The 12932-nt window shown below is 44.5% G+C and overlaps 1 protein-coding gene across 1 annotated transcript in view; it reads left to right on the top strand.

The window, feature by feature from the left end:
• EDA (ectodysplasin A) overlaps positions 1–12932 on the top strand; it is a 69177-nt gene that overhangs the window by 27788 nt on the left and 28457 nt on the right. Inside the window, exon 2 of the mRNA XM_070951985.1 lies at positions 11485–11590. Within this exon, the coding sequence (XP_070808086.1) occupies positions 11485–11590 (106 nt within the window). The remainder of the gene's footprint in view (positions 1–11484; positions 11591–12932) is intronic.

The raw sequence follows: 12932 nt of genomic DNA, 5'->3' as shown, positions 1-12932 counted from the left end.
ATGCTTAACAGAATAAAAGAATTGGAAGGGACTGTGAGGTCATCTATTCCAACCCCCTGCCCAAGTAGGAAACCCTACACCATTTCAGACAAGTGGCTGACCAGTCTCTTCTTAATAGCCTCCAGTGATGGAGCAGCCACAACATCTGAATACAAGCCATTTCACTGGTTAATTGTTCTCACTGTTAGGAAATTTCCCCTGCATTCCAGGTTGCTTCTGTCCTTGATTAGTTTTCATCCATTTTCATTGTCTTGCCTTCTGTTGCTTTGGAAAATATGTTTACAAACCTGTGTTAGCTTCTGGTTATAATTTGCTTCTTGTTTGCAGATCTGTTGCTTGATTATCTTTTTCAGGATCTTCCAGGGATTGTGAGGCTGATTGGTTTGTAGTTTCCTGGATCTGTTTCCCCCCACCCCTTTTTTGAAGATGGGAACCATATCAGCTCTTTTCCAGTTCTCCTGTAGTTCCCAGTGTGCCAGAATTTTTGAAAGCTATGGTTCAATGCTTCCAAGATCACATCTGCCAGATCCTTTGGAACCCTGGGATGTAATCCATCAGGTCCCAGTGATTTGAACTGTCTAGAGCGGATAGGTGTTCTCTTACCATTCTCTTAATTATTTTAATTTGTATTCATAATCTGTCTTTTATGGTTATGTTTTTGATAGTTTGGGGTGTATTATATTTTTGCGTGAAGACAGGCAAAGAATTAATTAAGTAGCTGTGCTTTCTCGCTACTGCTCGCCACTTCCTTGCCATCTTCTCTCATGAGTGAACCAATTGTTTCCTTGGCTTTTTCTTTGCTTTTTTATATGTTGAAAGAAGCCCTTTTAAATTATTTTTGACATTTGTTGCAAGTCTTACTTCATTCTGAGCCTTAGCTTTCCTGATGTCATCTTTGCAAGTTTAGGCTATTTGTGGGTATTCTGCCTTAATCATGTGTCTCTCGTTCCATTTTTTGTACTTATCCTTTTTGTCTTTCAGTTTATCAGAGAGTTCTTTATGTATCCATGCTGATTTCTTCTTGAATTTCTTGTTTTTCTTCTTCAGTAGTATTGAGCTGGACTGGGCTTTTATAATAATATTTTTAGAGTTTCCCATTTTGTTAAAATCAGCATTTTTAAAGTCTGTTACGCCGGTTTGATTATCTTCTATTGTTTGTTTTTGCTTTATGTTGAATTCCAATGTGACATGGTCACTCTCACCCAAAGTTCCCGAGACTTCAACCCCCTCTATCACTTCTTCTCTATTAGTAAGAATTAGGTCCAGTATAGTTGTCCCTTTAGTTCCCTCCTCTATCTTTTGGATGACAAAAGGATGACAAAAGTTGGTTAGGAATCTGTTCGATATTCAACTTGCTGCTGAGTTTGTGTCCCAGTTGATATCAGGGTAATTACTATTGTGGTGTGTTTCCTACATACATTTGTTATCTGGTTAGCAAGAAGTCTATTTACTTCTTCTGCTTGGTTGGGTGCCTATTGCATACACCTATAGCAATGTCATTCTTTTTGCTATATGCCAGGGGTCCCCAACCCTCGATCCATGGACTGGTACTGGTGTGCGGCATGCCAGAAACTGGTCCATGCAAACAAGTGAAGCCCCATCTGCAGGATGCATTCAGCACACCCCCTCCGGTTTGCGGAAAAATCTCTGTCCGCAGAACAGGTCTTTGGTGCCCAAAAGGCTGCTATATGCAGTGTCATTCTTTATGTTATAATAGTGGATTCCTACAATGGGCAGAGATTGGACTAGTTTCCTTCCAAATTTTTCATTTTAGGAAACAGGCTCAGTGACAATTTGTTTACTTTGAATATGAAGACCAAGAATCATCTGAATGATGCCCTAGAGTACTGAAGAACCTAACTGAACCCAGGCCTTTGAAAAAGCCTGGAGAACTTCCCTTCTGAAACAGAAAAAATGAAAATCCAGCAAACAATATGCCTGTCAGTCTGACATGAATACCTGGTAAATTCTAGTATGTGTAATAATGAGTGTGATTTTTAAGCACCTAGAAAACAATATTTTAACTACCAGAAATCAGTGTGGATTAATCAAGAACCTTATTTCTTGCAGGGATTACTTTTCTATATAAATGTAAGAAGTCCAGAAAGAGTAAAATATACCTGCCCCTTAGGAAGGAAAAAACAAGTGCACAGGTACAGGATAGGAAGGCTCTGGTTCAACAGTAGCGCAGTGGTTAGAATGCAGTATTGCAGGCTAATTCTGCCCACTGCCAGGAGTTCGATCTTGACCATCTCAAGATTGACTTCCATCCTTCCAAGGTCGGTAAAATGAGGACCCAGATCGTTGGGGAAGTATGTTGACTCTATGAACCTCATAGGGAAGGCTGTAAAGCATTATGAAGCGGTATATAAGTCTGTGCTATTGCTATTGCTGTGAAGGGGAGCTACTTGTCTGGTGGACAACAGTAGGAGCCAGCAGTGTGCTGCAGCTGCCAAAAAGTCAATCCAGTTCTGGGCTGCATCAAGATCATGGGACATGTTAGTACCAGTCTATACTGTACCACTGAGGCCACATTTGGAATACAGAATCCAGTTTTGGTTGCTGTAATGCAACAAAGATGCTGAGGCCCCAGAACAGGTGCAGAGAAGATCAACAAAGAGGATCAGGTGTCTGGAGGCTAAATTGTACAATGAGTGGTTACGGGAACTAGGTACGTTTTTAGCCTAAAAAGAGACGGATTAGGGGAGAGCTGATCGCAGTCTTCCAATACTTGAGGGGCACCCCTTTATTGTCCATAGCACCTGAGGTCAGGAGAAGAAGCAAGGGGTGGAAGCTCATCGGAGGGAGATCCAACCTGGAAATAAGGGGGGATTTCTTGACATTGACAACGATTAATCAGTGAAACAGCTTGACTCCTGGAGTTGTGAATGCTCCATTACTGGAGGTTTCAAGAAAAGATTTTGCAGCCATTTGTCTGAAATAGGATGAGGATTCCTGCCTTGGGCAGGGGGTTGGACTAGAAGACTTTCAAGGTCCCTTTCACTCCTATGATTCTATGAGAATACTGGTTTTTGTTAAATAAGCCATAACCCAGTATCTATGGAAGGTTTTCTCCATTTTTAGGCAAAATGGGATCTCCAGTCCCTTGTTCCAGACTGTGTTCAAAATGTACATACACTGGTTTATTAATAACTGATATTTGTAAAGACTTACTCTTCTCTTACTTGTCTTGTAAGATTTAGTGATCACTTCTCATAAATTAAGATCCTCTGGAGCTGGAAATGTTGTAGTTGTAATTACTGCCAGTGGGTGGCATCAGACAAATAGTATAACTTTAAACATAGAAAATGATAAAAAACCTTTTACAATTACCGGTATCATCCAGTAGTTATCTGATCTAAAGAAAAAACCATCATTTATCTGGATCTTTCATATAACAGATTGTTTATTTATTTTGTAGCCTGGCTTATCCAATAAGTGTCAGTGTGGCAAGAAAAACTTATCAAATTTCAATTTTCCAAAAATGGTATACCTCAGTTTTCAAATCATAAAAGAGCAGCTTTAAAATATAAGCAGCCTTGTATCCGTACAACAGTGAGAAAGGGGGATTCAGATTATACAGGTAGTCTTCAACTGATGACCACAATTGAGCATAAAATTTCTGTTGCTAAGTGAGACAGTTGTTAAGTGAATTTAGCCCCATTTTATGACCTTTCTTGCCACAAGTGTTAATTGAATCCCCACAGTTGTTAACGTGTTAGTAACACCGTTGTTAATTGAATCTGGCTTCCCCATTGACTTTGCTTATCAGAAGGCCGCAAAATGGGATCATGTGACCCCGGGACTCTGCAACCGTCATAAATATGAGTCAGTTGCTAAGTGCCTGAATTTTGGTCATGTGACCATGGAGATGCTGCAATTGTCATAAGTGTGAAAACTGACCATAAGTCACTTTTTTCAATGCCATTGTAATTTCAAACGGTCACTAACCGAACGGTTCTAAGTCGAGAACCACCTGTATGTTGGACTCAAACCCTCGTATTAACTGAGGGTGCTACAGGGGAAGAGTCCAAAAGTACCCAAGGAGAATTTATATTAGGTTGAAGGGTCCCCAAAATGTGGTACTATAGACAGTCTCCAGATTACGACAGCAGTTGGGATGGGAATTTCCACTGCTAAACAAAACTTCATGTGACTGTGTTATTTAGCAACAACAATCAGAGCAGTCCCCATTGCCGTTGTTGAGTGAGAGTCTCATGTGGGAAGAGTCTGGAATCCAAAAGTGCCCAATTAGGCCGTTGCAACTGCATCCCAGACCAGAGGGTGGGCACTCTGGCATTATGGGCAGGTGGGCAGCACTATATAATGTGGGCAGGTGGGCTGGTGTGAGCAGGCCAGTGGGATGCAGGCAAGCAGGTGCTGCAGGCATGTGAGGAGAAGAGACGAGATCCTTGGGCTCTCCGGAGGCTGCTTGTTATGTTCTGACAGTCGGCGCATGGCAAATGCGGCCGCCAGACGAGGGCGCTGTGCTGGCGGGAAAAAGGGCGCACGCCCATTGGGTTAGACGATGACAGCCGCGAGTATAAAAGAGCTGTCAGTTCGTGAGGGAACGCTCACCTCACAGTTGTAGTTCTCTGAGCGAGTCCTGTTAAGCTACGGCTACTCTAATAAATGGTTGGTTGATGTTACTCTGTCTTCGCCTCGATCCTTACCGCCTGTTCCGAGTCTACTGCTCAGGAGGAAAGTGGTGGGAGCAGCAGTGACGTGCGGGAGGGACACCTGGCAGCACAACCCCACTGAGTGTGTTTGGGGGAAGCTGGCAGGGAAGGTCACAAATGGCGATCATGGGACCAGGGGACACAGCAACCGTCAAAACTCTGAGCTGGCTGCCAGGCATCCAAATTGCGATCATGTCAGCATGGGGACGATGCGACAACCGCAACTTTGAGGACCAGTTGTAACGAATGTGTCTTGTCTAGCGAAAAGAAGGACCGGGGTGACATGATAGCCGTGTTCCAATATTTATGGGGTTGCCACAAAGATGAGGGGGTCGACCTATTTTAGAACATAGAATAATAAGAGTTGGAAGGGACCTTGGAGATTGTCTAATCTAACCCTCTGCTCAAGCAGGAGACAGTGATGATGGCGAACCTTTTTGCCATCAGGTGCCAGGAGTGGGGGTTGGGAGGTCATGTATGCGCCCCGCCCCCACGCATGCATGCACTCCCCCCCTGCTCTCCCCCCCCCACTCCTGGCACGCGATGGCCCGTTTTTCTCTCTCCTCAGGCTCAAGAGCCTTTCTAGGAGCTTGGGGAGGGCGAAAATGGCCTCCCCCCCCGAGATCCACAAGAGGCAGGAAATGGCCTATTTGCCAACTTGGCAAACGGGCCATTTCCTGCCTCTGGGGGGGAGGAGGCCATTTTCACCCTCCCCAAGCTCCTAGAAAGGCTCTGGAGCCTGAGGAGAGTAAAAAACGGACCTTCCCCACCCCACCCCCAAGGCCCTTGGAGGCAGGAAACAGCATGTTTCCTTACTTCCAGTGGGCCCAGAAGGCCCGAAAATCAGCTGGCCAGCGCGCACATGCGTGTCGGAGCTGAGCTTGCGTTCCCTCCAATATGGCTATGCGTGCCACCTGTGGCACGCGTGCCATAGGTTTGCCATCACGGCACTATAGTATTTCAGACAAATGGTTGTCCGGTCTCTTTTTGAAAGCCTACAAGGATGGAGCACTCACAACTTCTGAAGGCAAGCCATTCCACGGGTTGATTGCTCTCACCATTAGGAATTTTCCAAAGCATCTGAAGGCAGGACAAGAAACAGTGGAGGAAACTCACCAAGGAGAGAAGCAACCTGGAATTAAGGAGAAGCTTCCTGACAATGAGAACAAGCAACAAGTGGAATGGCTCCATCATTGTAGGCTTTCAAAAAGAGACTGGACAACCATTTGTCTGGAATGGTATAGGATTTCCTGCTTGAGCAGGGGGTTGGACTAGAAGACCTCCAAGGTCCCTTCCAACTCTTTTGTTCTGTTCTGTTCTGTTCTCCTTTATTCAGCATCACTGGAGGTTTGAACAATCACTGAACGACTGATAAGGGTTACAAATATTGGAAATAGTCAAGTAAATGAGCAGTGGTTTGAGCGCAGTACTGCAGGCTACTTCTGCTGACTGCCGGCTGCCTGCAGTTTGGCAGTTCAAATCTCACCATGTTCTGACCTAAGCTTCCTGATATAGTAAAAAGCAAACAATTAGTCCCCAAAAAAACCTTTTTTTTTATTTTAATGGCTGTGAATTCCTTTCATTCACAGCATGTGCTGAATCACCAAGAGTTTATAAATAGTCCAACAGAAGTCTGCCACAGTCCTTCGGATAAGGCTGGTAAACGCCCATCTTTATCTTCTTTGATACACTGCCAAAGACCTAATTGGCAATTATCTTGGCAAGGCCACACAGAAACACAGAGTCAAAAACGGATCTTCAAAGTACAAACCGACACCATCCACAATGTTGCTTCCTGCAAAGGCCATGTGCCTTTGCTCTTCCTTTTATGTCTTATGGGAGGGGCCAATCATCTCCAACCCTTATTCCTGAGTTGTTCCTTTTGTTTTAACTGTTCTTGCCTTCTGGCAACTCTGCACATGCGTGCAGTAGGAACAGGCTCCCCCTGTTCCTCTACCTCTCTGATGTCCGACTCTGGAGGCTCCGGAGTCTGCACATAACTCCCAGATGGCCCTGGCCCCATCTCTGCCTCCGACGCAGTGCCCTCGTCCGAGCCTTCCCCAGACTCCAGGACTGGCCCATGTTCCTCCCCAGCCTCCTCACTGTCCGACTCTGCTGCCAGCTCCGCAGGCTGTTGGCAGACCACAACACGCCAGGCTCAAGGATGACTCAGCCTTCTATCCTTCCGAGGTGGGTAAAATGAGGACCCAGATTGTTGGGGGCAACAGGCTGACTCTGTAAACCGCTTAGAGAGGGCTGTAAAGCACTGTAAAGCAGTATATAAGTCCTATTGCTATTGCTAAAGTGATGCTGAAGCATCAGAAACCAGGGTGAAGGACCGGGAAAAGCCTCTGATTTTATCATGAACTTTGAAACAACATTCAAGTCACCGATTCCCTAAAAGCCTGTTAAATGTGCTTCCAGGTTCATTTCAGGGTGCTGGTGGTGACTTATAAAGCCCTTCATGGCATGGGTTAATTTGCTTTAGGACCATTTCTCCCGTATTATGTCTGACTGTTCCATCAGATCAGGCAGGAAAGACATGCTATGGGTCTTGTCTATGAAAGGGACATACCCAGTTGTGGCACCCACTCTTTGGAACATCCCCTCCTCCACCGGACTAGATTATCCCCAACCCTCGTAGCTTCTCAAAAGAAACACTTGACAGGTTCCTCAACCATCAGAAAATGCCCTTAAGATTCCAACTATTAATTTAGACCTGGATCCTTTAACCTCAACTTGAAATAGAAGCTTGCAAAAGAAGGCAAAGGATAACCCTTCCCTGAAAGCATCCTATGCAGAATAGTTACAGAAGATATGGATTGGAAGGCAGTGAGATATCATGAAATGCTAGTGCCCAGTGGTTTTACAGATTTTTTTGCTAAATTATAGATGGGGCACTTGATCATAATTTAGGAGACACTATTCTAGGTAGTAATATTCTGGTGGATAGCAATATGCTATACAGGGTTTATTGTTTAATCTATTATTTTAAGTGTCTCATACAGAAATTAGCTAAATTTGGCAAATTTTATAAAATATTTTATGACATAATACAAAATGTCATAAAACACTTTTCCTGAAATGTTTTAACTGATCTTTGACCGCATTATCAAGTTCAGCATGGACTGTTTTCAAGGCAGATACAGCTTTGACTCTAACCCAATTATTACAGTGAAGGCAGCACATTAGAAGTCCTGCCACTGATGGAGGCATTGAGAAATCTGGTAAAGAACTATCTCTGAAAGTTGACCCAGTTGTCATGGGTTGTCTAGTCCTTAGATAAAATTAAATTAAACTTTGCAGTACCCAAAAGCAGTCCTGAAATATCATTCCATCCAGATCTTCTACCATTAGTTTAAATTCCACAAATTAGTTCGGTACTGAGCCTTGTCTTGGTGCAGACTTCTCATCTTTTAGGTCAGGGGTTCTCATCCCAACCTTTTCTATACCCTGCACCCTAGAATGCTTCTGATATATTCTTGCACCACTTACAAAAGTAAATAATTGTATGCATATAATTATGCATATATACTATAATTTTGAAACTTCTAAGGCCAAATTTTTGCACCCCCTGGAATATAGACTCGCACCCCCGGTTGAGAACCCCTGTTTTAGGTGGTCATCCAAATGTAGGGAGATAGTACGTGTGAGATTGAGATTGAGAATTTAGAAGATTATCTCTGTCTCCATACTACTGCAGATGTCAGTTTGCTAAAAATCAGGGGAAGAAGTTTAATTTGTCAGAGAGTTCCCCAGGAAAGTGGAAATGGCAGATACTGCAGTAGGCACCTACACAAAGCCTTCCTTTCTTCCTTCCTTCCTTCCTTTTGTTCCTTGGATAGCTCTCAGAAAGAGCTATCCAAGGTCCTGTTTACTTGCTGCCTTCTTTTCCGGAGGGCTTCTGTCTGAGTTCTTTGCTGTCTGACCAGGTTTGATTGATTTGCTGTGAATGGCACTTTCTTTCCTGGATTACTGAGACTCCTAGAATACAAAGGTGTCAAAGGATGCAATACCTGCCTTTTGTCTGAGAGACTTTGAACACATTGGTTCATCGATGAAATCTCCATGCCCTTCGATCAGAAGGCACTAAGCAAGCTTCTCAAATTTCTGGCCAATTGAAGTGAGCATTGACAGAGCCCGGTTTCGGTTGAAGTTGTGTTTGCATTTACCAGATGGTTATTTCAGCAGTAAATTATGTTACTCAACAAAGGGCTTTGTCTTTCCATACTAAGAGAATCCATTTGCACCTTGACTTAATAGATGGCAACTGTAGGAACAGGCTCCGGGGAGAGTAAGGGTTAATATAGAAGTAGTGTCTTCCTTCTCTGAACAGGATTGTTGGGCACCTGGGCCAGGCTGGTTCTGGACACTGGGAAGGGATTTTACTACCTTGCATGCTGAGCACTGGGATTTGGGACACAAGCACATTTTTGGACTTTGGCAGGTTCTGAGTAGCATGATTAAAAATTGTGACCTTCTTCTATGACTCAAATGTTGGCTTTCTGTTATACAAAAACAGATTTTTCTCTTGCATTACCTTGGGCATTGCAGTGTGAAGGATAAGATGTGAAATCGGGTGGAATGACCTCCCTAAGGCAACTGCACATTCCTTGGGGTTGAGGTATCATACTCTTTTTGAAACTTTATACTAACTTCAGCACCTGTTTAATGATCATATCATCTATGCTGAGCTAAACCTGGATCATTATGAAGAAACGTGTATGCCAAAGAATCGCAGTGCTGTTAGATCATTTGACGATGGAGTCTAACTGTACTATTCCCAGCCCCTTTGCTTCTCAAAGAACTGTCTCCAAAAGATTGATTTGTGCTATTACTAAGCTTAAAGTTATGAAGCCGAACTGTTTTGTTCATTGGTTGGAAGGTAGCAGATTTAAAGGCTGGGCTGCTAATCAGTCAGTGACATTCCTTGTTGCTCTTCCCAGTGAGAATAATGGGGGGGGGGGCAGAATGGCCTTCAGGAGCTGTGGGGCAGAAATGGGGCAGATCCTGCAGAGTGGCACATTCTGGGGGTTGCCCTCTGCAACTAATTCCACAGTCACTGGGAAGGCCTGGTGAGAGTTTGAAGGTTTATTTATTTGTTAAATTTATTTGTCACCCATCTTGCCAAGCGGCTACCCTGGGCGGCTTACAACAGTAAAATGGAAAAAGATAATTAAAAAATGTAAACCTAATGATAGCAAAGCAATGAAACAATAAAAATAAACAAGGGAAGTACAACAATATGGATTAAAAAATGGGCCGAAGAGGAGCAGAAAGTGCAGGGGTGAGGTGGGGTCTGCTAATTAGCCCAGTGGCCACCACCGGTGTGGGGTACTCCCCCATGGGGTCCCCAGGCCAACCAGCAGAGCCAGGGCTTCAGGCCCTTGTGGAAGGTTAGGAAGGGGGCAAACCTCATGGGTGGGGTGGAAGGATGTTCCAGAGGGCTGGTGTTACAGCAGAGAAGGATCCCGCCAGTTGGAATCCCTTGACCGATGGGATCTGCAGCAGGCCTCCTCTACCGGGCTTGTCTTAGTGGAATGCGATGGTTCCCCAAGTATTTGAATCTATGCCAGGTTACCTTCCTGTTTCCCATTTTTCTCTCACATGGTTGAGGGGAAAGCAGGAACTGGATATGGCTAGTCTAGAGAAAAGAAGGACTAGGAGTGACACGATAGCGCTGTTCCAGTATTTGAGGGGCTGCCACAAAGAAAAGGGAGTCAAGCTATTCTCCAAAGCACCTGAAGGCAGAACAAGAAACAATGGATGAAAACTAACCAAGGAGAGAAGCAACCTGGAATTAAGGAGAAACATGCTAACAGTGAGGACAATTAACCAATGGAACAGAAGTTGCCTCCAGAAGTTGTAGGTGTTTCATCACTGGAGGTTTTTAAGAAGAGACTGGACAGCCACATGTCTGAAATGGAGTAGGGTCTCCTGCTTGAGCAGGGGGTTGGACTAGAAGACCTCCAAGGCCCCTTCCAACTCCATTTTTTAGAATAGAATAGAATTCTTTATTGGCCAAGTGTGATTGGACACACAAGGAATTTGTCTTGGTGCATACACATACGAATGGTGCATTCTGACTGATTGAGTTTCATTGCTTTTGTCATCCGTTTGACATGGTTATGTGTCATTGTGTTGGTGGTTTTCCGTTGTGGACTTCTCCTTTGCAGAAAGAGTTGATGGTGGTTGTAATTCCAGGCGTAGCTGTGCTCCTCCCCAAAAACTTCGTGCTTTGTGCTATCCTTATCCTGAACCCTGCATGGAACTCCTCACAGAAGGAAACATTAGAGATGGACTGCAGTTAGATTTGAACAATGTCTTAATATGGTCAGGGATCAAAAAGATGCAGCTGAGTGAGAGGTGGCAGAATCTCACGTTTTTGTTATAAAATTATTTCTCTGAATTGTCCTTTGAAGTTTGAGTCTAGTAGTTTCAAACAAATTAGAAAATTCAAAACCATAAAAATTAATAGCAATAGAATACTTTAAAAATAAAAATGTGGACATTCATTTCAAATTATTCAGAACAGAACAGTTTTAATATCCTGCTAAAAACTGTTTGATCCCCTTCATGCGACTCAGTGAAGCCGGTGGTAATAAAATTGACAGTTTTTCATTTTGCCTTTTTCCCCCGAGGCCATCACAGCTGGTTCTGTGGAAACAGAGGCTGCTGCTCTTACACTTAATGGTCAGAGTTGCTAATTTTAGCATTGTGCATTATTTGCTCTTCCAAACTGCCTTATGTGAATTATTTGTGCTGTGCTGATCCATGCTGACCTCTCCTGCCCTTCTTCTCTTAGATGGCCTGGCTGAATGTCTTCTCCCCCGAGGAGAGGCCTCTCTTTAGAGAAGAAAGCCGCAGTGTACGCAGAAACAAGAGAAGCAGGAACAGCGAAGGATCAGAAAGTGAGTTGGCATCCTTTGGACAGTCTCCCAACAAATGGGTTCCTCCTTTAATATCCCACCTTTCCACCAAGCGCTTGAGGGGATATGTATGTCCAGGGCTTCCTTCTTCGTGGTCCTTCATGGCAGCCTTGTGAGCCTGGCTGGGCTGAGAGGAGGTGGCCGGCTGAAGATTCCTTCTGTCACTGAGCTGCTTGTTTTCTTCTCCACCGCCCCCCCACACCCAAACCATTTCTGTCTGTAGCATCAAAACATCTTCCACCCAAACAATATGTTGCACTTCCCAGTACAGGTTATTCTCCATAGTGTAGAAATGGGAGGTGCCAGTCTGGGTATTCCTTGCTCTAGCTCTATGTCCTGAGCTGAAAAGTTCTGAAGATCCGCCTCCCTGGTGACGTCTCTTCAGTTTTTTTCAGCTCAGCACAGCTCTGGTTGCAATTTTTAGCTCCTGAGCTTTGAGCTAGCCAAAATAGTGATCATTAATTCCCTGGATTTTCTTTATTTTTCTTTCTTTTGGATTTTGTTTCTGTTTCTTCTCAGAAAGCCTCTCCTTTACTGGATTACCAGGTATTGGTCAAAGGGGCGCTCTCCGGTTCTGGATCGAGCGTGGGGGGGGTGGCTGTTGTTCTCCCCCAACCTCCCCTATCTTGTGGGCGGCTGTGAAGGGCTAGCCGGCTGGCTTTCGCCCCGGTCCCTCCAGATCCTCTTCGGAAGCCTCCTAGGCTTCCCAAACAGCCGCGGGAGCCGCGCGCGCCATTTTGGCTGCCGCGGCGTCCCTTTTGATCACCGCTCGTCAGCTGTGAAGCGGAGCGGCGTTTTTCTTGCCTTTTTGCCTGGTGAAGCTTGCTGCAGCCTTGCAAGCAGGATTCTTAGCCTGGGAACTGGCTATTTTGAATGTGGCAGTTTCTATGAAAGTGGCAATGGCTGAAGAATCTGGGCATGGCGCTAGGGCCTCGCTGCGCCTTTGTTAGTAATGGCGGCTTGTAAGTCGCGGCGGCTTTCGTCCCCGCGCATTCTTGGCGCTACTTAGTCCAGGCGGCTTTGATCCCCTGGCAACCTTTGGGCACAGCGCTGCTGCTTTTACACTCGTGAAGCAGTGAAAAGCGTGGATCTCTAACAGTGTAATTTATATCTGCGGGTTTGCTGGCTGGCCTGACCTGATACTGATTCTAAATTTCTAAGTGGGCCTTTATTTATACTGTGGCAGTTGAAGAGCGGCCATTTTGAGACCTGAGAGCCATTTTGTTTTTCATTCAAGGCCTGTATAATTATATATATATATATATATATATATCTCCATATATATATATATATTCTCTCTCCTTTGTTATTTTTTGCAGAGTCT

This window comes from Pituophis catenifer, unplaced genomic scaffold, assembly GCF_029215685.1.
Source record: "Pituophis catenifer annectens isolate HBS135680 unplaced genomic scaffold, rPitCat1.0.hap2 SCAF_11, whole genome shotgun sequence".
In the NCBI taxonomy this organism is placed as follows: Eukaryota; Metazoa; Chordata; class Lepidosauria; order Squamata; family Colubridae; genus Pituophis; species Pituophis catenifer.
This window is presented reverse-complemented; position numbering and strand designations above follow the sequence as displayed.